The sequence below is a fragment of the Enhydra lutris genome, unplaced genomic scaffold (genome assembly GCF_002288905.1).
Source record: "Enhydra lutris kenyoni isolate GAN:26980312 unplaced genomic scaffold, ASM228890v2 scaffoldscaffold13, whole genome shotgun sequence".
In the NCBI taxonomy this organism is placed as follows: Eukaryota; Metazoa; Chordata; class Mammalia; order Carnivora; family Mustelidae; genus Enhydra; species Enhydra lutris.
Genome location: NW_019154097.1, coordinates 19,809,503 through 19,836,521, shown reverse-complemented (window position 1 = coordinate 19,836,521; position 27,019 = coordinate 19,809,503). Strand labels below are relative to the sequence as shown.

The 27,019-nt window shown below is 42.6% G+C and overlaps 1 protein-coding gene across 2 annotated transcripts in view; it reads left to right on the top strand.

Annotated features, from left to right (window-relative positions):
* LOC111145685 (FK506 binding protein 15) overlaps positions 1–27,019 on the top strand; it is a 54,927-nt gene that overhangs the window by 21,004 nt on the left and 6,904 nt on the right. The window contains exons 9-23 of one of the 2 annotated variants that reach the window (XM_022500787.1): positions 928–1,074; positions 4,495–4,637; positions 5,317–5,374; positions 8,087–8,194; positions 10,634–10,736; positions 11,203–11,309; positions 12,979–13,093; positions 14,516–14,625; positions 14,943–15,050; positions 15,491–15,585; positions 16,492–16,594; positions 21,543–21,714; positions 23,921–24,057; positions 25,839–25,994; positions 26,636–26,773. In XM_022500787.1, coding sequence (XP_022356495.1) covers positions 928–1,074; positions 4,495–4,637; positions 5,317–5,374; positions 8,087–8,194; positions 10,634–10,736; positions 11,203–11,309; positions 12,979–13,093; positions 14,516–14,625; positions 14,943–15,050; positions 15,491–15,585; positions 16,492–16,594; positions 21,543–21,714; positions 23,921–24,057; positions 25,839–25,994; positions 26,636–26,773 — 1,800 coding nt within the window. Of the gene's footprint in view, positions 1–927; positions 1,075–4,494; positions 4,638–5,316; positions 5,375–8,086; positions 8,195–10,633; positions 10,737–11,202; positions 11,310–12,978; positions 13,094–14,515; positions 14,626–14,942; positions 15,051–15,490; positions 15,586–16,491; positions 16,595–21,542; positions 21,715–23,920; positions 24,058–25,838; positions 25,995–26,620; positions 26,774–27,019 lie in introns of both variants that reach the window. The other variant, XM_022500786.1, reaches the window with a different exon arrangement.

The following is a 27,019-nucleotide window of genomic DNA, read 5'->3' as shown; positions in this document are numbered from 1 at the left end:
TGTGTGACTCTGAGGAAATTATTAAATCTTTTGCATAGCCTAAAAGGGGAAGAGATGAAACTGTTCCTTCTAGAATTGTATCATAATGGGTGACTCTTAGCTGTCTGAGTTGCTTTGAATCAGCACTTCCCACTCATTGTGGGAAGCAGCTACCACAGAACAAGAGGAACACTCGGATTGGAGTCTGAGAGCTTGACTTCATGTTGTGAAGCTTTTCTTTACCAGCTGTGCAAGTGCTTTTTAGAATAAAGTGTATTTTACACATGTGGGGTATCACTGTGTTAGGACATGTCAAAGCCCTTATTGGAAAAAGTCCTCATTGCCATTTTGCATGACAGAAAGGTTTTCTTCGTAGCTTTGTTTATGCCTCCTCTTCCCAGAATCTTTTGGAGACTGCCTCCTGTAGATCAGAGGGGTGAAGGTATAACCTTTAAAGCTACACTGATCTGGTGTTGCATCTTGGCTTAACAATTTCTCAGTGATCTGATCTTTAGTGAGTTGCTTCACTTCTGTAAGCCTCAATTTTCTTACCTGTAAAATGGAGATAATGCTCCTAACCTTATGAGGTTATTTTAGGGGTTAAACAACATAATGTAAGTAAAGCACGTACCAGAGTACTTGGGAAATGTGTTTAATGAATGGTAGCTTTTATTTCTCTTTTAATACCATTGTCCTCTCCTCTAATTTCTCTCATCACCCAAGATAAACATATTTCATCTAACCCTGGATATGCTGGCTTTTACAAGTGAAGAGCAGCAGTATTCTAGATATTCTTAGAACCAACGGGAGATTATAGTTGAATCTGATGTCTCTCAAGAGGTCTAAACCTGAAAGTGCGGAGGAGAGGAGCCTAATATCTGGGTCTTCATCTTGTCTTACGAGGAGACTTGTGTCCTGATGAGCTTTCCTCTTCTCTGATTTCTGAAGGCCTGGGAGGATGGGATGCTGGGCATGAGAAAAGGAGGGAAACGCTTGCTTGTCATCCCTCCAGCCTGTGCTGCTGGCTCTGAAGGAGTAATAGGATGGACCCAGTCACCGGACTCGATCCTGGTGTATGAGGTGGAGATTCGGCGGGTGAGTGAAATTGTACAGTTTTGTGTTTGATGAGTCCTTTTTGCCTTTAGGTAAAATGAATAAATAAATACCTTTGAAAAAACAAATTCAAGGACTTTTTTTTTTAAGCAGAAATGGTATAGTTTGACAGGGCAACGGAATCTAAAAGACCACGGATTCTAACGGAATCTAAAGACCACGTCCTTCCTGGTGCTCTATTTAGAGTTTAGAAGAGGTGGTGACTGAACAAATCACTTTGCTACACTAACCTTTTTTTTCTGTCTGTGAAAGAGTGATTCCTACCCAATGCACTTGCCTTGTGCCTTAGTAATTCCATGGCTATAAATTTATTGTATTGCTGTATTCACATAAGTATGCAGAGATATCTGTACGTAGACAGAGATATCATTTCCTCCCTCTTCCACATTATTTGTAATAGCAAAAACTGGAAACAACTTAAATAGCCATCATTAAACAACTGATTAAGTTATGGTCTTTCATGGAGTAGACCTTTATGCAGTTCTTACAGAATACCCAAAATCTATTGTTAAGTGAAAAAAGCAAGTCACAAATCAGTACAGATAGTATGATCTCTTGTGTGTGTATACAAATACGTGTAAACATATAAAAATACTTACGTATAATAAGTATATAAATATATTTACACAGTCGTACACATGTACATATGCATGTATCTGTACATACATATATGCTTATATTTTCATAGAATATTTCTGAAAGCGTTAGAAGAAACGATCAAAAGTGACTTTAGGGGCGCCTGGGTGGCTCAGTGGGTTAAGCCGCTGCCTTCGGCTCAGGTCATGATCTCGGAGTCCTGGGATCGAGCCCCGCATCGGGCTCTCTGCTCTCTAGGGGAGCCTGCTTCCTCCTCTCTCTCTGTCTGCCTCTCTGCCTGCTTGTGATCTCTCTGTCAAAATAAATAAATAAAATCTTTAAAAAAAAAAAAAAAGTGACTTTATCTGGGAGGGGCGCCTGGGTGACTCAGTGGATTAAGCCTCTGCCTTTGGCTCAGGTCATGGTCTCAGGGTCCTGGGATCAAGCCCCGCATCGGGCTCTCTGCTCAGCAGGGAGTCTGCTTCCCCCTCTCTCTCTTCCTACTTGTGGTCTCTCTCTCTCTGTCAAATACATAAAGTCTTTAAAAAAAAATTAAAAAGGGTGCCTGGGTGGCTTGGTGGGTTAAAGCCTCTGCCTTTGGCTCAGTCGTGATCTCAGGGTCCTGGGATCGAGCCCCACATCAGGCTGTCTGCTCAGCGGGGAGCCTGCTTCCTTCTCTCTCTCTCTCTCTCTCTCTCTCTCTGCCTGCCTCTCTGCCTACTTGTGATCTCTGTCAAATAAATAGATTAAAAAATCTTTAAAAAATTTTAAAAAAAATGACTTTATCTGGGGAATGGTAATGAATTCAGAAACTTTTTCTTTTTTACATTCTCCTTATTTTCCATTAAAAAAACAATATCAAGAGGGGCGCCTGGGTGGCTCAGTGGGTTGAGCCGCTGCCTTCGGCTCAGGTCATGATCTCAGGGTCCTGGGATCGAGTCCCGCATTGGGCTCTCTGCTCAGCGGGGAGCCCGCTCCCCCCGCACCTGCCTCTCCGTCTACTTGTGATCTCTCTCTGTCAAAAAAAAAAAAAAAAAAAATATCAAAAGGATGTATAATTTTTTAAAGTAAAATTTGTAATGAATTGTGGCTGAATAAATTGCCTCCCTCTAAAAAAAAAAAAAAAGACCTTGTTTGCTTTACACTGTGTGTATTAGGTCCAAATGTGATAGTGGTTGTGCCTATAAACAACAGAATACAATACAGAAAATAAATATGGTTATCTTTATTGTGGCTGTTATTCCTGCTGCAATCAATGGTATGCTTTTCTTCTTGAGGACTCTTTCCTAATTAAACATCCTTATCTCTGCTGGGTCATTCCAACCTTCTTTTACTCATGTGCTTTTAGCTGCCTTTTTCACAGCTTTTATATTTTGTCTCAATTTTCCACTGAGTTTGAGGAAGTCATGATTGGTTTTAGATAACAAACCAATTTGAATCCATCAAGACTGGCATTTTATAACCATAAGGAAAAAATATGTCATTGCAAATGGCAAGATGTCATTCTTTTTTATGGCTGAGTAATATTCCATTGTATATATGCACCAGATCTTTTTTTTTTTTTTAATTTTTAACTTTTATTAACATATAATGTATTATTAGCCCCAGGGGTACAGATCTGTGAATCGCCAGGTTTACACACTTCACAGCACTCACCATAGCACTTACCTCCCCAATGTCCATAACCCAGCCACTCTCTCCCTACCCCCCTCCCCCGGGCAACCCTCAGTTTGTTTTGTGAGATTAAGAATCTGTTATGGAAAAAAAGAGTCTCTTACAGGCACCACATCTTCTTCATCCATTCATCAGTTGATGAACACTATGGGCTGCTTCCATAGTTTGACTGTTGTTTTAGATTTTTTTTTTTTAATTTGAGAGCATGCATGAGAGAGAGTACAAGCTAGAGGGAAGGGCAGAGAGAGAGGGACAAGCAGGCTCCCTGCCAAGCATGGACCCCAATGTAGAGCTGGATCCCAGGACCCCGGGATCATGATCTGAGCCAAAGGCAGGTGCTTATCCAGCTGAGCCACCCAGGTGCCCCTTGGCCATTGTTAACAAATTGACATGCTTATTAAAGTCACCCGGCTGCTACAGAATAATACCCAGAGTGATGAGTGTCAGGAGAACGTTATACACTGCTTGTAGAGTATAGAGTAGTTCATCTTTTGTGGTTTGAAATTTAGTGGTATATACCAAAAGTCTTAAAAACGAACATACTTTTCTCCCAACTATTTAATTTCTGGGAAATTATACTTTGGAAATGATTATGTGCAAGGATATAGGTAGAAATTTATTGAAATATTTTTCGTGATGTGACAGGAAAATTAGGAATGAACTGGGTATCTAACAACCAGGAATTGGCAAAATATGTTTTGTAGCAGCATAGGTATTTAAGACTTCTGTTCCCAAAATCTTTTTGAGAGTTTTTCCTGTAGATGAGAGCAGGTATGGGCATGCCCCTTGAAATGAGATGTAATGTTCAGTAGTTACTAATGCTGTTGTAGATTAATAATTTAGTAACATGGACATATGTTACTAAGTGAGTGAGCAAAGCCAGTCACAAAACAGTATGACCCTTTTTAATAAAAAATACACAGGCATACACATAGATATACATGTGAAATACTGCATCCCAAATTCTAGCAATGTTGTTGTATCGTAGTTGGATTGCGGGTGCTTATTTTTGTTGGCTTATCTACATATTCTGATTTGCTACAAGGGAACAGGTAATGACTTGTGTAGTGAAGAGTAAGTAAAAGAAAGGACAGTGGAAAGCACAAGGTGCCTTTTTGTAGCCTGTTCCAACTCTGCTTGATCGCTCCCTAGGTCAAGTTTGCCAGAGATTCTGGCTCTGACGGGCACAGCGTTAGTTCCCGGGATTCTGCGGCCCCTTCTCCCATACCAGGTGCTGATGGCCTCTCTGCAGACCCTGTTGTATCATCACCCACATCAGTGCCTTTCAAATCAGGGTAAGATCCTGGAGTTTGTTGTTTTTTTGTTTTTGTTTTTGTTTTTTTTTTTAAAGACAGCACAAGCAGAGGGAGCAGCAGGTCAAGGGAAAGGGATAAGCAGGCTCCCTGTGGGACTTGATCCCAGGACCCTGGGATCGGACCTGAGCCGAAGGCAGATGCTCAACCGCCTGAGCCACCCAGGCACCCCAGATCCTGGAGTTGTATCATGCTCTTATTGTCCATAAAAATTTCCTTAGTGGGATTCTGAAATTGGGAAGGTTGAACACTAAAATAATTTTAAATAATTGGAAAAAAATGAGATGAAAGAAATGGGGAAAATGCTAGCATCAAGATTTTTCTGACGAGGGATTAATATTCATAGTCTTTAAATGCATTAACTTAGGTGTGTATGAATAACTGCTGAACTCTGGAAGAAAACTGGGTAAAAGGCATAAATATAAAATACATACCGAAGGAAGAAAATATAAATAATAAGAATTTGAATGGAAAATTACTCATTTTCACCAGCTTTCAGAGATTAATGCAAACTGAAGAATGGTTACGATTCTGTTTTGCAGCCATTGAATCGGCAAACATTTTCAAAAACAATTTATTTTTCTAGCATAATCGGACTTAATGATTATAGATTTGGGATTTTTTTTTTTTTTACCTCAGCATATTTCTTACTTGGTTTCAGGGAGCCAGCCCTTCGTAGCAAATCTAACTCCCTCAGTGAACAGCTTACAGCAAATACGGTAAGTATACAAATCTGTCTCCCTTACTCCCAATCTACTGAGAAGGTTTCTTGTGCCTTGGGGTAGGGTAGGTTAGACACCAAAAAAAAACAAAAAACAAAAAACTACTTTATTGATAGTTCCTTCCTGGGGAGTTACTATAAATTGGATGGGCTTCTGCATGGGCTGATCTGGGTTCAAATCTTCATTCTTGTAAATTTGTGGCCTCTAATTTTCTGATCCTCTGCTTCTTCATTATTAAAATAGAAATAATTCTCACAGCCCCTTTTGTTAGGGTTCTTGTGACATGTTCTCAGAGCACTAAGCTTAGAGCTTACATAAAGTAGGACTTCACTAAGGAAGATTTTTATCCTCAAGAGATATTTTTGAGATTTAAATGAAGTAATGTGTGTGGAGTTTTTAGTATCACGTCTGACATATCGTAAGAGCTCAGTTAACATTCGCTCTTACTATTACCATAATTACTGCTAACACTACATACTTCACACTTTGGTTCTCTTAGATGGATTGTGCACTAATTCACCAACTAGCTGACTTTGAATTGGTCTCTGTTTGTTTCCCTAACTGTAAGATGGGAAGACTAGCATACAGTTGTAGTAAAATTAGGATTTGAATGCCTTTGGGAGCATGTGCACTGTACTTTCTTGCTGCCCTGCTGGGTTCAGGAAGGCATCTTGAGTTTGCTGTGTGAGTGTGAGATGAAAGCCTGTGGCCTTCACCTATCGTGTTGGGAAACAGGATAATTGCTTGGAGTGAAATTGGTGATTTCTTTCTCTCTAGCCCTAGTTTACTTGTTTATATTCAGCCCAAGGCAGGAATTATTAAGCAAATAATTGATGTGGTATGTGTAAAAAGTGATCTCTGAAACCTGGAAGGTTAAGCCAAAGAATCAAGAAAATTAAAAAACTGTAATCTCAGATCTTTGAACAGTCACAAAATTTGTTTAGTATTGGTTCTATGATACTTTTATTTTATTTATTTATTTATTTATTTATTTTAAAGATTTTATTTATTTATTTGACAGAGAGATCACAAGTAGGCAGAGAGGCAGGCAGAGAGAGAGGAAGGGAAGCAGGCTCACTGCCGTGCAGAGAGCCCGATGCAGGGCTCAATCCCAGGACCCTGGGATCATGACCTGAGCTGAAGGCAGAGGCTTTAACCCACTGAGCCACCCAGGCGCCCCGGTTCTATGATACTTTTAGACAGAGCTACTTTGTCACCTGTTTCTAAGCTTCAGTAGCTTCCAGTGGACTAGTGGTCTCCAACCTTTTTTAGAATTTTCTTTTGTCTTTTTAAAGTGTTTTTTTTTTTTTTAATTGAAGCAAAACTCACTATCCCTTTTTTTTCTTTTTACATTTAAGTTTTTATTTTTTGTTTTGAGGTAATTACATTCATAAGGTTCAGTTATTAAAACTATATAACAGGGTATACATTGAAAAGACTCGCTGTCAACCCTACCTTTGTGTACCCCATCCCATCTCACTCTCCTTTTAGGTAACTGCTTTTATTAGTTTCATATGTATTCTTTCAGTGTTTCTTTATGCAGATGGAAGCAGATAGGAATGTATATTTTATTTCTGCCTCCTTTCATAAAATATAGCATAGTATATATATTATCTACCATGCCTTTTATGTTACAGTATATATAACAATATCTTTCCATGTTAGTGTACAGAAAGCTCCCTCTTTCTTCTTTTTTCCTGTGGATTGCAGTATGCCATTGTGTGATATGGTTTATGTAACTAGTCCTCTTTTGATGAACCCAGCTTTCTTTGATTATGTGCTTCCAATCAGACAAGGAAGAATGAACACATATTCCCAGTGTATCTATTTATAAATTACATACATAAAGTACTGTCCATCCCTGTAAATAAGCTTAATGTCTTATATTTACCACAGCTTAGAGATAATTCCAAAATAGAGGTTATGGTCATCTCTCTTGTTTTAAAGATTTATTTATTTTTTTGAGAGAGCAGGTGTGCACTGCACCCACAAAGGTGTGGGGAGGGGCAGAGGGAGAGAATCTTCAAGCAGACTCACCACTGAGCGTGAAGCCCAACACAGGGCTCCATCTCAAAACCCATGAGATCAAGACCTGAGCCGAAATCAAGTCAGATGCATAACTGACTGAGCCACCCAGCTGCCCATGATCATCTCTTTTATACCCAGTAGATCAACATGTACACCCTTGGGGGTATGTACTCTCCACTCTGAAGGCTGCACTTTGGACCAGATAATGGATACAGATGCCTCTAGCACAGGGGCTATTGAGTAGTCAGTGCCAAGTCAGAGCAGAATGAACCTGAATTTGGAACAAAGAGCTCCTGTTTCCTTTTTTCCCCAAATTGCTTCTGAATATCTATCTGCTGAATTGCTCCCACTGTTTTCAGAGGGTACTGTGACGTAAGATGCCTCCCTCCCTTGATCTGTACTTAGTTTTTCATCTGTGTAAAATGAGACAAATTATGCCTGCCGGGGAGACTTGATTGAAATGAAGCAATATGTATGGAACCACTTTGTCCATTCCAACATATAGGGAATTATTTGTACTGCTATTATTAATTGTGACCCAAGAAATCGTTAATTCTCATTTTGTCAAAGAAATGGTTTCAAATCGATATAGCAAGGGGACTAGTTTGAAGGCAGAGCCAAAGACTGAGCTAAAGGATTGAGCCTTGATTATAATGATTCTTGTAACTTTCCTCTTTTTAGAATCCTGATACAGTCAAAGCTAAGTTGATCTCTCGGATGGCTAAAATGGGCCAGCCCATGCTCCCCATCCTTCCACCACAGCTGGATTCCAATGATTCAGAAATCGAGGTATGACCCCTGGGCTCTGTTAGAATGAATAGTGAAGACACTTCTACATTATGTTAAGTCCTTTTGGTTAAGAGTTCTACTTTTTCTGCCTGTAACCCAGAATTATCATGTAGAAAGCTTTATTTAAAATGGTACATGTGTTTCCACTGTGATTAGCACTTCCCCTGAGAAATGGAAGCAATCCCCCACATCTGCCTCAAGAATGGGGGTTAAGTAGTCCGTATAGCCTTCTACTAGACTCTCTACTGTCAGTAAAAGTCACACGTTAGGCAGCGTGGGGCCTAACCTGTAAAAGATGCTAAAAAAAAAAAGATGTTGATTAAATGTTTAGATTCTCTTGGGAAATGTTGGTCTTCCCACTGATGTTACCTATTACTAAAGATGGCACTGTATTGTCTTCTTGAGTTTGTATGTGCTGTGATTGTTTTGAAGGTCAGAAATTTTATTGCAGTGAAATCTATCAGTTTTTTCCCTTTGTGTTTTGCTTTTAATGTTATGCTTAGAAAGCCTTCTTACTTTCAGGTATTATAAACATCATATGTGTTTTCTAAAAATATTATTATTTCATATTTAGATATAAAATTTTAATCCATATGGAATTTGATGTATGATATGAAGTAGCTCATTTTTTTTTTAAGATTCTATTTATTTATTTGACAGAGATCGCAAGCAGGCAGAGAGAGAGGGAAGCAGGCTCCCCGCTAAGCAGAGAGCCCGACGCGGGGCTCGAACGCAGGACCCTAAGATCACGACCCAAGCCGAAGGCAGAGGCCTAACCCACTGAGCCACCCAGACACCCCTATGAAGTAGCTCAGTTTTTTTTTTGTTGTTTTTTTTTTTTTTAAGATTTTATTTATTTATTTGACAGAGAGAGATCACAAGCAGGCAGAGAGGCAGGTAGAGAGAGAGGAGGAAGCAGGCTCCCTGCTGAGCAGAGAGCCTGATGCGGGGCTCGATTCCAGGACCCTGAGATCATGACCTGAGCCGAAGGCAGCGGCTTAACCCACTGAGCCACCCAGGCGCCCTGAAGTAGCTCAGTTTTAACTTAGTTCTTTGTCCATTGGTTTTTAGTCACTTAATGAGTAAAATCATCCTCTCCGTTGAATTGAAACACTTCACAGAGATTAATAGAGATTGATTTTTAGGATTCTTTGACTTTGATGTAAAACAAAAGCAAAGGTGATGCTCTTAAAAATTTTTTCTAGCATAGGCTTTATTTTTCATAATTTTGTTTTATTTCTTCCTGGAAAAGCTGTAAGTAGATTTAATATTTTAGTATATGTGCTGCCAAAGCGAGCACTAGATTTAACATTTTAAAGGAAGATAGGATTTCTAGGGCTTTTTGTTATAGGTTTGATTTTTAGCTGGTTCTGGAAATTAAATTTTAGTAAGGTAATACCATTATTAAAATTTTTAAGTGCTACTTATTCATTGTAGAATGATTCAGATTACGAGGAAAGAAAATATATACTTATCAAGAAGTGTATTCTTCTTTATTATTGCTTTGTAACCTGATTTTTTAGATTAGTATTGTGAATATTTATGTTAATACTAATATGAATAACATAAATTAACATAAGTAAATAAAACAAAGCATTATTTCCTTTAAAGGTAGCTCAGTGTTCCGTTAGATCGATTTATCATAATTGCTTTCATTCTGTTGTTACACATTTAGGTGGATTTAGAGCTGAAGCGATATAAAACTAGCATGCTTTTCCAGAAATGCATAATGTGTTTTTGAGAATATCAGGGGGCAAAGGGAAGTTTTAAAGTAAAAAAATGTCAAAGAGATTTCAGCTTTTGAACTGTAGGATAGCAAAACACTGTATATTGTGCCCCAAGTTTTTCTTTTCCTTGTGTGAATTGGGGAAGATATTTTTTTGATAACTTTGTTTAGAATTACAGTAGGGACCAACATTGCTTTGACTTTTATGAAAAGAAAGAATGGGGACAAAACACTCTAAAACCACATTATCCAAAAAGCGATCCAAGTGTGATGAGGGGCAGTGAATCCTGCTCTGTGTGATCTTTAGTGAGCACCTTGAGGTCTGTGGAGATGATCTGGCAGAGAGAAGAGGCTGCACTGTTGCCTGAGTTTCTTTGCAATAGACCCTTCTTCCATGGGAACAGACTGGTCAGGTTAAAAGGGTAGCTGCTGGTTTGGAAAGTGGTACATTCTGGAGAGCAGTCATCTTAGCTGCTTCAGTCAATAAAACATCAACAATTTAGAACATTCGAGCAAATTAAATATACTTAGTTATTTGGTATGATTTACAGGGAGAAGGGATCTCCCCACAACCCACACCCTAAACTCTTGCCTTTCCTTCCTCTTCTTTGCCTAGAAACACTGGCTGTAAGCAGGTTTAGGGTGGACAGTGAGCCTGGTCTGCAGCTAAGGACCCACATACATAGTCACCCAAGTGCTTGTTCCTGTTTCAGGATGTGAACGCTCTGCGAGGAGCTGCACCGCCCCTGGCAGCCCCGGTCGCGCAGCCGTCCCTACCACCCACGCATCCAGCCTTGCCGCAGATGGCCGCACAGGGTAAGGGGCCTCTCCGGCTCTGCAGATAACCAGAGTTAGCATCCTGGGTCCTTCAGTTGTCAGGCTGCATTGTCTGAGTACTGAGAGCTGGACTAGAGTGTAGGACTTGTCGGTTTGTCCCTGTGCACAGCGTTTTCCGCCCTAGAGAGGGGTTTGGTCTGCGTGCTTTGTCTCCGGCCATGTGGCCTTGCCAGTTTCGGAATTGTGCTCTCAGCTGAGACACTTCCCTGTGTGTAATTGTGCACTTACCGTCGGCAGACGGGACTGTAGGTCTGAGTCACATGTGCCCGAGAACCCCAGGTTCCTTCTTCTCACCCGCTCCTGAGACTCCAGTAGATCTGGTTTCGGGAGAACAGGTGAGGAGAGTGGTCAAGTCTGAAGCCTGTGGCAGAATGTAAGGTACTAGTCCAGACTTTTACCAAGAAACCAGGGTGGGTGACAGTGGAAACTTCTTGTTCTCTCGTAGCGCCTCAGCCATCTGTTTCTGGCCTCCAAGCACCTTCTCCTGCTTTAATGCAAGTTGCATCTCTTGACTCACACTCCACTATGTCTGGCCATGCCCAGGCCTTTCAGGTAACAATGTTTTTAAACCATATCAGTTTCAGGCTGTAATTTATTAGGTTCTAGTCAGCCCCTCTTCTCCCTTCGGCACAGTCTTGTGGTAGCAGTTCCCCACTTCTGAATCTGTCATTTTCCCCCTTCCTGAGTGGCCACTATCTCATCTCTAAACCAGACAAGGATTATCTCCCTTGCAGGTTGTTCTAAAGCCGAAAGGCAAGAACAGGCAGAGCACCTGGTACACGGCTTGGCAAACAGTAAAGGCCCAGTCAGCATTTGTGCCCTTTCCTTTGCACACAGCTCTCCTTGAGACATATAAATGCAAGTCCCCTTCTCTGGTCTGCTAGAGCCGAGAGGCTAAGGTTCTGCACTATAGGTAGCAGAATACTTGTAGGTTGAGGTGTATAGAAAATACAGGGGCACTCTGTTGTCTAGTTACCCTCCAAACGGGAGCTCTGAAAGTAGGATATTTTTCTGTTTTCACAGAAGGTAGTCTGCTTTTGCTGTTTGCCAGGATAGTGGACTCTTACTAATGACACATTTGGTGGGTGAACATACTCCCAGTGATAAGAGGGCTTCACTTCTTGGTGATTCTTAGTAGACTGGTGGGAGTGATGGTGAGCGGGCTATGCCCCATTGGAACAGGATATATTAGAATTAAAAGAAATCCCACCTTGCCCTCTCCCTGCTCTCTAGTGGACAATTCTGTCCTATAGACTAAATTTTGGTTTTGGTTTTATATTTTAAATAATGGATAGGTAGTTTATCTGTCCCTGGAAATGAGTTGGATTTCCTTAACTCAAGGAAGAATAACCATCATCATTTAAAAGAAAGCTGCTGTTCATTGAGCATTTACCATCTGCTGGGCACTTAATTTACCAGTTCTGAGAAACTTTACCTATATATCATGTCATCTAGTCCACACAACAACCCTGAGTGACATTACTGTTGTCATCTCATAGTTCAGGTGACCAAGGTTCAGGGGAAAAGGAGAGCTCTTGGTCACAAGAGAGTTAGAGTCTTGTGGGGGAGAGCCATCCTTTGGAGACTCATGGATTTACTTTGGAATCCCAAAGAACACCTGTCCTTTGATCCCAGTGGAAACTCAGCTGAGTGTCTGTTTTTATTTATTTATTTATTTTTAATGATTTTATTTATTTTTGCGCGCATGCATGCATACAGCTACTCCTGGAGTAGCTGTAAGGAGAGAGAGAGAGCACGTGTGCACACAGGGGCAGAGGGAGAAACAGATTTCCCACCAAGTAGAGAGCCCCAGGACTCCGGCCCAACAACCTGGGATCATGACCTAATGATCCAAAGGCAGATACTTAACCGACTGAACCACCCAGGGCGCCCTCAGCCAAGTCTCTTTACAGTTTCTTAGACCATCAGTAGGCCTGACAGCCGGGAACTGAATTCCTACTTAATTAAATCATAGTGCCAGAGGAGCAGGGAGTGACCTGAGACAGCCTTCCCTCACTTTCTGGGGAGGACTTCAGTGACCCGGCTCTGTGTCTCTGGATGACACAGAGAAGTCTGCTGCAGTGCCTTCCCACTACCAAATCGGGTCTCATCTGTCTCCAGCTTTAACAGATTTGTATCTCCTTCCAGCTTAATCTTTTTATTCCATTAAGACAGATGAAGCAGAAGAGAGAGCTTTGACTATACCTTGGCGTTTTCTCAGCCCTATGCAGGTATGCAAGCCTACACTTATCCCCACACATCAGCCGTCACCTCCCAGCTGCAGCCCGCCCGGCCCCTGTACCCCGCTCCGCTCTCTCAGTCTCCCCATTTTCAAGGTAGGCCATGGGCCCTCCATGTCTTGTCTTCCACTCTTGCTCTGCTCTCCATCCTCCCACCCCCTTTCCATTTTCACTCCAACAGATCTCTGCTTTTTTTTTTTTTAACAGCTTTGTTGAGGTGAAATTTATGTATCATACAGTTCACTCAATGTAAGTGTATAATTTAGGAATTTTTTCATTAAGTTTACAGAGTTGCGCAACCTTCACCGCAATCCAATTTTAGAACATTTACATCTTCCCCCCAAACCATCTTGTGCCCACTTTCTGTTTTGTTTCTTGCATTTTCTCCCTCCAGCCCTTTTCCATTGCTCAATCAGTGTGGCTCTGTAGAGTGTCTAGAAAACAGTAAGAGAGTGAAATGTTGGGGAAGTCAGGAGAAAGCATGGTAACTGTTGGTGGGTGTTCGGTATCTCAAATGAAAGCTACTTTGTTAACATTTTTAAATTATGGTAATCATATGCTTTTATAAAAAAGTCAACACAAAAGAGTATAAAATGAAAAGTTACTCCATCACACCCCCACCATAGGAAACTGTTGTTGACAGTTACTTGGGTAACTTTTCAGTTATCTTTCATGCAAGTACCAAGTGTGCATAAAAGCACACTGATATAAAAAACAAAACAAAATGTAATTTTTTATAACAAAACAAAATAAAATGTAAAAAGCTGGCATGCTATTCTACATTCTTATTCTGTAGCTTATCTTTGGTATTAGGACAGTGGTAGGAAGGAGCCAGTATATCTTACAGTGTAACTTATGGTCCCAGATTGGTAAGGGTTTCATGGATGCTACCTTTGTCTGGAAACCCTGCCACTTCTCCATCTGGGAGGCCATCAGATCTCACCTCTGTGAAGCCTTCCCTGATTGTTACCATCGCTTCTTCCTCTCTTCCCACAGACATAACTGTCTATGTGTCACTGAAAGGTTAATGTTGCTTTTCTTTATGCTCTTTTTGTACCTTGTATGTGGTCCATTTTTTGCACTTACAACACTCTGTCGTAATGATCTGTTTCCATGTGAGTCTCCCCACCAGACTGTCAGCTCACCAAGGGCAGGAACCGGGTTTCGTTCGTTGCTGGACCCCTGGTACCTGGTACCATGTCTGGCTTGAAGTTGGATGAGTGGAGAAGCAGCCTGAGCTGTTAGTGCTGTGGCAGACCAAAGTGGGCATCCTTGTGCTCTGGACCAGGCCGTACTCCTCGATGCATTTTGCAGGAGCAGAGCTTCTCTACTGTTAGCTTTGGAGCCCTTTTGCCTCTGTGTTTTCTATGTCTTCTGACAGTGTGAATCACCTACAGCATTTCCTATTTTGAGATGTTGATTTCTTTCTTTCCTGTGCTGAAAGAGCTGTTGGCTTTTCCTCACACAGTACCTTTTGCTCTAGTTTCATAAGGTTCTTTTTGGCTTTTGTCTGCTTAGGATCTGGTGACATGGCTTCATTTCTCATGACTGAAGCCCGGCAACATAACACTGAAATTCGTATGGCAGTCAGCAAAGTGGCTGATAAAATGGATCATCTCGTGACGAAGGTGGGTGAGTCAGGGTGGGGGCTGTGTTGAAAGTGGGGGAATGAACAGTGGGTACGACAGGAAGCAATCAGGGCTATGGGTAAACTCTTACTTGGTTTCCTGCATCCCTAGTAGTCAGCAGTTATTTCCCTAGAAGGTTAGTTTTTTGTTTGGCGTCCAGTTGGCAGAAGAAAACTCAGGCTTATGTTAGAGATTGTCTCAGAAACTCGTTAAGCCTTTCCAAAAGGTCAGAAGGTCTTAAGTGGTCAGATCTTGGGTAAGTTTTATTTCTCCATTTAAAAATTTCTCTCAAAGTCTTTCCGTCCCCACATTTGTAGGTTGAAGAGTTACAGAAGCACAGTGCTGGCAGCTCCCTGCTGCCTCCCAGCATGGCGCTTACGATGGAAACAAGCATGATTATGAGCAACATCCAACGTATTATTCAGGTAAGAGGGATTGGGAAGAGAACCCAGCCTGGAGGTCTTGCTCCCTTCTCTTCCAGGATGCACTACCCTGTAAAACCTCTGCTGCCCAGATAGCATGTGATCAGTGCTACACTGAGTTGGGAAATTCTGGAAAATCCATTACAGCCTAATTTGGTCCAAGTGACTTATCACTATAGAGTCACAAGGAAATATTTCTTTTGGACTGTATTTTAGAATTTTGCTTCATTTTGTGGCCATTTCTATGTTTAATCTGTCAGGCATTGTGATTTATATCTATTAGTATGATTTGATGTTTTAAATATTATATCGATGTGGACATAAGTTCTAGTTTTTTATCTCAAAATTTGTAACAGTGTCGCCTGTCAGTTCAAGTTGACTCCCTTATATCTGGCACTTTCCTCCCAAAAACTTAAGTTATACATCATATATTTTGATTTTAGGAAAATGAAAGATTGAAGCAAGAGCTCCTTGAAAAGAGCAGTCGGATAGAAGAACAGAATGATAAGATTAGTGAACTAATTGAACGAAATCAGAGGTAATGACAGGTATGGGGCACTGGTTAGGATGGACAAAGGGTTTCATTTGTAAATGCCCAAGTTGGATAAACATGGTTTTTTTTTTTTTGGTTTTTGGTTTTTTTTTTAGGTTTGTTTATTTGTTTGTTTTTAATTTCACAGAGAGAAAGAGATCACAAGTAGGCAGAGAGGCAGGCATAGAGAGAGAGGGGGAAGCAGGCTCCCTGCTGAGCAGAGAGCCCAATGTGGGACTGGATCCCAGGACCCTGAGATCATGAACTGAGGCGAAGGCAGAGGCTTAACCCACTGAGCTACCCAGGTGCCCCAATAAAACATGTTTGTTTAGGGTAGTTTATGTGTACTAGTGCTATTTCTGTTTCCTGCCTGTCGTGTGAATTATTTGTTTTCTGAGAGGAATTCTGGTAGAAAGAACACAGTAGGCTGTAATGTCAGGCAGACCTGTTTTGAATCCCAGCTCTGCTCCTCTTTTGTTGGGTGGCTTTGGGTATTTATTCCTCCTGGCCCTCACTTCTTCATCTGTAAAAGTAGTGTTAAAACTTAGAACACTCTTAGAAAATACTGTCAACTCTCCTCTCTAGTCTGTGGGCTATTTCATCAACCAGAACTTCACCAATTTCCATATAAAGCCCAAACATCATGTAATTTTTTTCCTGACCCTTCTGAAGAGTTTGGTGGTGGGGGAGCGGGAGTGTGTGGTCAGGGGAACATGTAGCAAATAGCATTTCACTTAGAAAATCATTCTTCCATGTTTCTCTTTTCTAGTGTCTCTTGTCTCCCACTTGATGGGGTTGGGGGAGGTGGCAGGGGAAGGTGAGGGGGAAAGTGCTTTCTTTTCTTCTCCCTTCTCCTCTTTCATCCTTCCTTCCCCCTCACCACACATGGGTATCTTTTCCCCTATGTCACAGATATGTTGAGCAGAGTAACCTGATGATGGAGAAGAGGAACAACTCACTTCAAACAGCCACAGAAAACACACAGGCAAGAGTATTGCATGCTGAACAAGAGAAGGTAAAGTAACAAGGGAGAGAAAAGCCCATCAGGACGTGTAGAGCTAAGGAGTGCTCTTGTGTACGTACTTACCAGTCTGCTTTTCAGCAAAAAAAAAAAACTTGCCATCATTGGGAATAGAACCAGAAAGCTTCTAACAGATTTTACTATATCCCCCACCCCCAAACTTCTATTTTTTTTTTTTTTTATAAAGATTTTATTTATTTCTTTGCCAGAGAGAGAGAGAGCATGAGAGTACAAGCAGGGGGAGTGGAAGGCAGAGGGAGAAGCAGGCTCCACACTGAGCAGGGAGCCTGATGGGGGACTCGATCCTGGGACTCTGGGATCATGACCTGAGCTGAAGCCAGATGCTTAGCCAGCTGAGCCACCCAGGAGTCCCCAGACTTCTGTTTTAAAGTGCGCTTTGCAATGAATTGATTCAAGAACTATCACTGGTGTTAGTAATTTGTTTAAGGTGAGGATTACATTGTTTATTAGCAAATGAAATTTATTCTCCTGACCCAATCAGAAAATTTCCATTATGCCATGTAATAAACACTTCAGTGAAATTTAGGATTGTCTAGTTTATTCCTTCATCTACATCTGCCAGAGCATTTTTAAATACTGCTGCCTGGCTTCAGTCCATTTGGAAGGAGGCATTTCCACCTGTTCCTGGAGTAGCTATAAGGAAGACTGGTGGGTCTTGGCCTGGGCTGATGCTGACACTCCTCCTGTCACTCTCCCGTCACTGCTCCAGTGACACTGTTTATCTCGAGTGGAGTTCCGTTTGGGCTACTGCTCCTCAGCTGGAGATCTTGACCCAGCCATCTGCTGTTATCTCTGAGGTTTAAGTAACAGGTTATATTTTGTATTTGAATTTTTCCTGAACACTGGGAGAGTTGAGTGGAATGTACTTTATAACCCATGGGAGCTTACTCACTTTCTCATAGTCCAGTAATGCTGAGGATTCCTTACTTATGTCTCATGCTGTTACTATTCTCTGTGTTCTCTTAGTTATAGTGCCCCAGGAAGAACTAGCTCTGACCCCTTACCCCCTGTTGAGCAGTGCCTTGCCCGCATAGCCCCGTTCCCAACTTGACCCCAGTCCGGTCTCACTGCTGCTTCCCACGTCCCTCGTTTGTTGTGGCTGACTGCTCGGGCCTGGATCAAGGTCAGCAGCCTGTGACGCTGGCATCGCTCAGCACTTCTGGAGTCACCTCACTCTCCAGTAACCATACGTTTTACTATTTCTCCTTCCTCTACTTTTATTTTCTTGCTCTCATTTACTCTTTTTAAAATTTTTTAGTCTGTAGACCTGGCAGGGACACCCAAGTATATTGTTTGGTCGGGCTGTTAGACCTGTTATTCAGGTCTAATTACTAGAACTTGTTCTAGATCAATGCTTCCCACACTCTAGTCTGGCTGCCTCCAGATCACTAGAGGTGCTTGATTAAAAATACATATTCTTAAACTTCACCTTGAGATTTTTTTTTTTTTAAGATTTTATCCATTTATATATTTGTCAGAGAGAGAAAGCACAAGCAGGCAGAGTGGCAGGCAGAGGCAGAGAGAGAAGCAGGCTCCCCGCCAAGCAAGGAGCCCCATGTGGGACTCTATCCCAGGACCCCGGGACCATGACCCAAGCCAAAGGCAGTGGCCCAACCAACTGAGCCACCCAGGCGTCCCACACCTTCAGATTCTTATTCAACATTATGTAGCCGAGGGCTGAATCCATACTTTTCAGAAGCTCCTTTTGACTCTGATGCACAGCCAGCTAGGATTTGCTGTTCTTTGTCATTTCTTTTGCCACAAGCTCTGGCCGTGGCAGCTGGGCGCCTTTGTTTTTAGGAACTTCATCATGTGATTCTCATGTTGCACATCAGTGGGGTGTGTGTGTGTGTGTGTGTGTTTGTGTTCCAGTAAAATTTTATTTACAAAAACAGGCAACAGGCCAGTTTGGCCTGGGGGTCAGAGTTTGCCAGTCCCAAGAGTTAGCTTATTAATCCACCCACAGGATTCCTTTTTTTTAAAAGATTTATTTATTTTAGAGCATGTGCGCAAGCAGGGAAACTGGCAGGGAGAGAGAGGGAGAGAATCTCAAGAAGACTCTGGCTCACTGTGGGGCTGGATCTCGTGGGCCTGGGACAATGACCTGAGCTGAATCAGGAGTCAGACGCTCAACCGACTGACCACCCAGTGGTCCCATATTGATAAACAAAATGGTTGGCACAGTGCCAGGCAGCTGGTGGATGCTCTGTCTGTAATAGCAGAACATGCAGTAGTCACAGCAATGAGAACGGCTCTCTTAAATCCCCACCAGGTTCTAGGCACCATGCTTCCCACGCATCTGAGAGCATCTCCTGGGCTGAGGAGCGCTGTGCTTGGGAAACTGGGTACCAAGTATCACACGCCTCACTGGACACTTTGACTCAGTGACCCTTTTCAAGGCTCAACTCCCCCTGCTTTCCTTTTGCTCCACTTCTTGCTTACTTGACAGTCGTCCCTGTGAGGGCTGTCCTCCCAAAGGGAGATCAGCAAAGTCCTTTCATCCCTGGAGGCAGCTCTCTGCCTTAAACGCAGCTGAGAGAGTTTGGACTGAGTGCTCAGTGGACATTTGGTGAACAGAATTCATTATTTTTCTCTGTGACGGGGTTAGTATTTCCACAGAAAACCCTGGACTAATGGAAGAGCTGTCGGAGGTCACCTGGTTTGACCTTCCTGTTTTACAGAGCACACACTGCGGCCCAGAGCGAGGAAGCAGCTTGCCTAGGGCCTCACTTCCAGTCAACTGTGTCTTTCCTTTTGTCAAATTTCCATTTTGCTTTGATACCATTTTTCTGCTTCTGATTTGAACGCTTCTTTTTACTTGTTTTTCTGAACCCTTGGTTCTCCGTGCCTTTGCTTTCTTTTCATCCCTTCGCTGTTTTCTCTGTGCACACAGGTGTGTTTGGGTGAGAGTATTACTTGTCATGCTTCTCATAGGCCTTTCCAAGTAAGGCCCTGAAATAAAAAGAGCTTTTGAGTGACCTTTCACTCTGCTTGTCCTTTGGTGAGAGAGGGACCACCCATCTCACGGTTTCCCGTCCAGTGACCTTCAGCCCTTCCAGTGGTCTTAGCTGCTGCAAGGCCTTTGTAAGTGGCCCTCACTGTAGTATTTGTGAGCTCTCAAGCTGCAGACAGACAGGAAGCTCTCTGGGTGCTGTGTGAGCTCAGGTCCCAGCAGGCCACGTGGGGCAGGACAGTGACTTAAACTTTGATTCTACTTGGGGCAGATAGATGAAAGCCCCTCTTCTGTCTGGAAGTTCTAGCTGCCATTGTCCTCTGTGTTTAACAGGTAAAAACCTAAGGCTACTGAATAGCAAAAGTAAGTATCTTAGGTCTCATACTGTTAAAGAAAAAATTACTCAGACACTTCCTGAAGCAGTAAGGAGGACTTTATTCCAGACTGTTGCAGTAGGACAGAAAGAGTGGGCTCCACTCCACACAGTAAGGGCAGATGAGGGAGTCGTAGCTAAGGAGCGGATGAGGGGTCGGTGCTGGGAAATTATTCAGAGACTTCGTGGGTGGGGGGATTCTTGGTAAACTGACCTAGTAGGATTCTTGCTAATGACTGGCGAAGGACCCGGATACCAAAGATCAAGGATGAAGAACTTGTTCAGATATCAGGGGGAGGTGTTCTCTCTGAACAGACATAGCAGGATTCTTGCTAAAACTAGACAGGGCAGGCCATACACAGGATGGGAGGCCAAGGTCAGGGGCTCAGAAGAACCTGACTAAAGTTTGATCAAAGAGAGAGTGTGCCAGTGGACTCTCAGATACTCATTCGTAGCCTGTTTCTTTTTGTTTTATATACACTTTTAATTACTTTATTTCCTTAATGTTTAGGAGAGCCAAAATACTAGATTTTAAATGGAAGCTAGCAAACCAGTAAAAGCTTTGGAACATTTACATCTGCAGGGGCTTGGTGAATAACCTGAGAAGGGACAAGTGACAGTAGGAAGGAGACAACGGTAAATGCACATCAGGCAGAATAACGTGGGAGGAGTTAGAGGAGTAGCGGCATAGTAGTGTAGGGGAGATGGTCCAACCTCATACGTATGCTTGATTGTCCGAACGTTAAGACTGGTCACCAGTGGAGCAACTGTTCACTGCCTTTCTTATCATCTCATTTCTCCTCATTTTATGGAAACGCATCAGTTCAGGTGACAAGGATGTGGTATTTGTCACTTGTTTACCATTCTGTTTTATTGACCATCCTCTTAATCATCACCGTTACCACATGGAGTATCATTAGAGGCTTCTCCAGGGGGTCATTGTGGTTTCATCAGCTGCCATTTGAGAGCATATAGCTTCTGTGAGGCCAGGCCAGGGCACCATTTGCAATACGTGGAACACACGAAAAACTGAAGCATGGCCATCTCGTTAGCTCTCTTCTTCCAGGGACCCCCAGAGCAGTCACCGTCAGGTGGCTGAGCTTTCCATCATCCTTCCATGGGTAGTTAGGACCATTAGAGAGAAACTACAGACTCAGATGTTGATTGCAGTTGAAGGCATTCAATTTAATTTTAAAAAATCCTTTTCTTATTAAGAAAAATACATGTGTATCCTAGAAAAGTTAGAAAATGGCAGGAATACTATTTCTCGTGTATCATAATTTGCTTAAGCAAGCCCATTTTCCAGCATTTTATTTTTCCATTCTTTAGCAACTGTAAACCATCTGCATCGAACATCTTGTAGCAAGATTTTGTTAAGTTTGCACAGTGCTTCCTAAGGACAAATTTCTGCAAGGGAATTCCTGGGTCAGAGACGTGGCCCGTTTTGAAGGCTTGATGTTGGCTTAATGTAGGTTGAGAGTGCCTTAGCTCCCTTCCTACCAGTTCAGTCAGCGTAGAGTGTGTGAGGTTGGGTCATCACTTGGAGACAAGGGACACCCATGTTTGACGTGGCATCATACTTTGTTACCGTTCAGGTCAAGGTGACAGAAGAGTTAGCAGTCGCCACCGCTCAGGTCTCCCGTCTGCAGCTGAAAGTGACTGCTCACCAAAAGAAAGAAACGGAGCTGCAGATGGAGCTGACAGAAAGCTTGAAGGAGACAGACCTCCTTAGAGGCCAGCTTGCCAAACTGCAGGCAGAGCTCCCAGGTACGTCCCTGGTGGAGGGGCTGGGACGGTCACCATTTAAACCTAAGGAATTAAACTGAAGGGTTCCCTGCTGGCTCAGTCAGTAGAGCATGTGACTCTTGATCTCAGGGTCGTGAGTTCAAGCCCAATGTTGAAGGGTAGAATTCACTTAATAAAAAAAAAAAATATATATATATATATATATATATATATATATATATGGGGCACATGGATGGCTCACTCGGTTAAGCATCTGTCTTTGGATCAGGTTATGATCCTGGAGTCCGGGAATCAAGTCCCACGTCGGGCTCTCTGCTTCTCCTCCTGCCCTCCCTCCACCCCCAGCTCATGCTTGCTCTCTCACACACTTTGTTTCTCTGGCGCGCAAATAAATAAATAAAATTTAAAAATAAAAAAATTCTGGGGCACCTGGGTGGCTCAGTGGGTTAAGCCTCTGCCTTCGGCTCAGGTCATGATCCCTGGGTCCTGGGATCGAGCCCCACATCAGGCTTTCTGCTCAGCAGGGAGCCTGCTTCCTCCTCTCTCTCTGCCTGCCTCTCTGCCTACTTGTGCTGTCAAATAAATAAATAAAATCTTTAAAAAAATAAAAAATAAAAAAATAGAAATAAAAAAATTCTGTCCTTTCAAATCCATTTGGCTTGATGCTCATGAAATTTGTGAAGGACTGAGGCAAAAATGGAAGTAGATTGGCATAAACCTACACCACTGCTTGACAGAAAGGACAACCAAAGAAATGACTGTTTATCTGGAGTTGATCCGTGACCGCTTTCCCACTTAGTTTTGCAAGTGTTGCCCTCGCTGTCTTGGTACTTGTGTTTGGCTCAGGGGCCTGGAAGAGTTTACTGTGTTCCTCTAACTCGTGACTCAATGGATGTTTAAGAAAGAAACGCTTCCTGTAGCAGCCACCTCCTTCCTAGAGGATGAATTCCAGCCCTTCAGCCTGGCACTTGAGGCCCCTCCAGCTTGGCTTACTTCCGCTTCTGTTGCTCAGTTCATCTTGGCTCTGGACATACTGGCCAGCTAGCTGCAGCTTCAGCCCATCCTGCGGCTCTGGTCTTACCTTTTATCCGTGCTCTTCTCTGGACCTGCTGTGTCCACTGTCACCAGTATTTGTCTCCAGTTCTCCAAAATCTCTTTCAGAAACTTCCCTGTTTTTTTCTGGAACATTTGATCGCCTTTAGAATCCTTTACCTCTGAGTACACGATTATGGCCATTATCAGTTAGTTAGTCTCAAATCAGCACTATTTCTATGTCTGTATTCCTTCTAGAATACAAACCTCTGGAGGACAAGGGTGGGCGTCTTGCTCATCTCTGCGAAGTCCTTTCCTCCAAGTTAGCATGAGTTCAGTACGTGGCATAAAGTGCTGCTCCAGACACAGGGACTTGAATAGAAGAGCTGTGAAGACCAGCGCGTTGGTTCACGCACCATGGTGTATAGAAACAAACATGGAAGACACAGATGGGACCAGGGGGCAGGGTGTAGCTGGGCGGCAGCAGAATGGGGAAGAAGCGAAGCTCGCTTGCCTGAAAGAGCTGAAAACACTGATGTCAGTCGGTAGAGTGATACCTTGAGGATAAGCCCCCTCCCTGTTAGAGAGTATCACCTGGGTGCGCCTGGGGGACAGTCTTAGATTCGAATGTTGTACAGGTATCTTATTTTCTGCTTTTGTGGTGTCCTAGGACAGTTAACCTCAGAAGTTTTCCATACCAAGTTCATTTTGATGCATTACCTTTTTAAGAAATATTCCAGTTGCTTTATTTGGGCATTTTTTGGTGTTTGAAAAGGAAACTCTTGGTAGAATGTCCCAGCTACCAAGAAGGATGGGAGTGTCCCACCAAGGCGGTGAGACAGGGCCTGGACTAATGCTCAGTGAAGATCTATTCAGTGTGTCGAGGTGGTGGCTGAAAAGGGATTGTGGCGTGATGCGTTTCGAAGGTGGTTTTGGATGATTTGAAGCATTTCTTTTTCATTCTGTTTGTGGAGAAGGGGACACACATACAGACACGAACATGGGTTGGTGGTGGAGTTGGTTCGGACCGGATCCCCCTTTCTCCGGTCAGCGAGGTAGTGCTGAAGGGAGTGCGGGGACGTCGTGCATGTGGTCACATCGAGAGGCCACAGGGCATGGTGGGGGGAGCAGCCGGGATGCCAGGAGCCCTTGCAGTTCTGTTTCCATAGCCAGTCTCCCTGCCGTCCTGTCTCAGAACTCCAGGAGGCCTCGGAGCAAGCTCAGTCCAAACTCAAAAGTGAAAAGCAGACCCGGAGACAGCTGGAGCTCAAGGTGACGTCCCTGGAGGAGGAGCTGGCTGATCTCCGAGCTGAGAAGGAATCTCTGGAAAAGGTAAGTTCCACACCCGAAGTTTCTCTGTTGGACCCAAGTAGCCAGCATTAACTGTTGATAACATTTTTACTTTCCTTTTAAGAATTACAGTAGCAGGGGCACCTGGGTGACTCAGTGGGTTAAAGCCTCTGCCTTTGGCTCAGGTCATGATCTCAGGGTGCTGGGATCGAGCCCCGCGTCGGGCTCTCTGCTCAGCGGGGAGCCTGCTTCTCCTCTGTCTCTGCCTGCTGCTCTGCCTACTTGTGATCTCTCTCTCTGTGTCAAATAAATAAATAAATAAATCTAAAAAAAAAAAGAATTACAGTAGCATGTGCTCATTGTAACAAATACAAATAATTTAGAAAAGTATTAAATAAAAAATAAAATATCTTTTTTCTTCTCTAATCTCACGCATTAGAGATAACAGTTATAGTGTATGATTATCTGTGCAGTTTGTTTTCTGTGTGTATAAAACACCTACACACATACTTGTGCATACATATATGTATACTGATCATTTTTAAACTATAATAAGATCATGTTTAATGCTTTTTTTTTTTTTTTTACATTGTGGACATTGTACTAGTAAGAATGAGAACTTTCTGGGATGCCTGGCTGGCTCAGTCAGTAGAACGTGTGACTCTTATCTTGGGGTTGTGAGCTCAAGCCCTACATTGGGTGTAGAGATTGCTTAACACTAAAATCTTAAAAAAAAAAAAAAAAAAAAAATTTCTTATTCCTTTTAACTGCAGCACAGTAGTCTAGTCTATTGTAAGGTTGTACCATAACTTATTTAACTAGCTACTGATGGGTATTTATGTTTCTATTTTTTCACAATTTCAGGTATTGCTGCTCTGGACATCCCCTTGTACTATATAATTCTTTTTTTGAAAATTCATGTGAGCATTTCCATAAAATGAATTGCTTGAATTAGAATTGCTGGATCACTTTTTAATGTCCTTTGTCCTCTTTCCTGTTGTAATACTAGTTTGATTTATAAACATTACTGAGGGTATTACTCCTTTGTCACTCATAGATGTTATAAATATCACTTAGTATTTATAGTCTCTTTTGTTGTGTTAAAATTTTAAGGTCAGCCTAAACTAGCCCCATTGAACAAAGTGGGAATATTTCTTCTCTCTGTTCTGGAACAGTTTAGATATGAAAAGAAACTATTTCTGAGATTTCTATAAAACTCTCTAGTAACGCTTTTGTGGCCTAGTGCCTTTTTAGGAGATAAACTTGGTCTACATTTTCAGTATTTTCTATGATTTTATCAGGGTTGTTTTTTGTTTTTGTTTTTTTTTTTAAACCTAATTCCTTCTGATTTGGGGGGGGGCTGTTTTTAGTTTTTCATTGTTATAGATACCACTACAGTGACCATCCTTGTACCACAGTCTTTGTGAACATGATTTATTGCTTCCTTAAGATAAATGATAATTTGTGGAATTTCTGGATGTATTTTTAAGAATCCTTCTGCAGGACTGCTAAATTGCCATCCAAAGAAAGACCCGTTTAGTTTCCTACTAGGAGGTATGAAAGTGTCAACTTCCTTGTACCCTGGCCACTGTTAAGATGTTCCCCATCTCTTAATACAATGGTAGATAAAGACCTTCTTGTTTTCCTTCTTCGTATCACAATTTTTGTCACTCGGGAGCCAAGAGTGTTAAAAATAGAAGAAAAATTAAACATTGAATTGTTTCCAGAAGGACCCAGGTCAAAAACTATCACCACTGTCACCATCTTCTGCGTTTATCCTCTGTGAAACAGCTGGAGCTGATGATAGTTCTCTTATTCCTAAGAACCTCTCTGAAAGGAAAAAGAAGTCTGTTCAGGAGCGCTGCCAGGCTGAGGAGGAGATTGACGAGATCCGCAAGTCCTACCAGGAGGAGCTGGACAAGCTCCGACAGCTCTTGAAAAAGGCTCGGGTATCCACAGACCAGGCGGCTGCAGAGCAGGTAACGGGAAACCGAAGCGCTTTGGGGATGTGCCTTTAGGCATTTTATTGTCTTTGAGAAAAGGGGATTTCAAACATCCCAAGGCCAGAGTCCTCAACCAGTAGACACCATCCTTCAGGCCCATTATTGTCCTTGAGGAGAAGGGATTTATTTAGGTAATCAGGCAAGGAGACCAGAGACGGTGACAGGACCCACCTGGATCTCTCGTTCATTTGGCAGAAACCTTTTTCCTTGTAAATTCATAAACTCATACTTGTGTGTCTGACTGTTGAGTGAATTGGTGCCCTCAGTTTAGTCTCCTCTGGGGATTTTGACAAAACTGTTTCGCCTGAACCTGTGACGTTCAGGGCCCAGACTCTGAAAAGATCACAGTATGGCCCTCTCCTCTAGGTGACTCACCACCTCTTTCTCTGGCTAGAGTAGCTTTTAGAATCCTGGCCACCGATGACCTCTGCGTACCTATATTCAAAAAGTACATTTACTTTCAAAGTAATCAGGGTCTTTCAAATAGTTGTGTCCCTATTAAATCTGGGCTGTTAGCTTATTCTTTTTGCCTTAGGAAAGATGGGCTTCCTTAGATGCAAATACCTCCTCCCCAGGATCTGCTGATGACGTTATCTTGACAGCTGTCTCTGGTACAGGCGGAGTTGCAGACCCAGTGGGAAGCCAGGTGTGAGCAGTTGCTGGCCTCCGCCAAGGATGCGCACCAACAGCAGTACCAGGAAGTGTGCGCGCAGAGAGAGGCCACCCAGCAGAAGCTGCTCCACCTTCAGGAAAAGGTGGGCGTTCCCCCAGGCCAGGCAGCTTAGGCGGCCCAGGTGATTTGAGGCAGACAGGTTGGGTCTTGTAAATCCTTCTGAACCTGAAAGGTGTTAATAGCTTGAAAAGCAAACCACGCTTGTTCAGCTCTCCAGTTTATCAGTAATCTTTCACATACCGATTTTGGAAAGACAGGTTCATGACCTAGAAAAAGGAAAAGCAACACTATTGTTCTGGAATGTGTTTAATTCCATTATTTGATCATT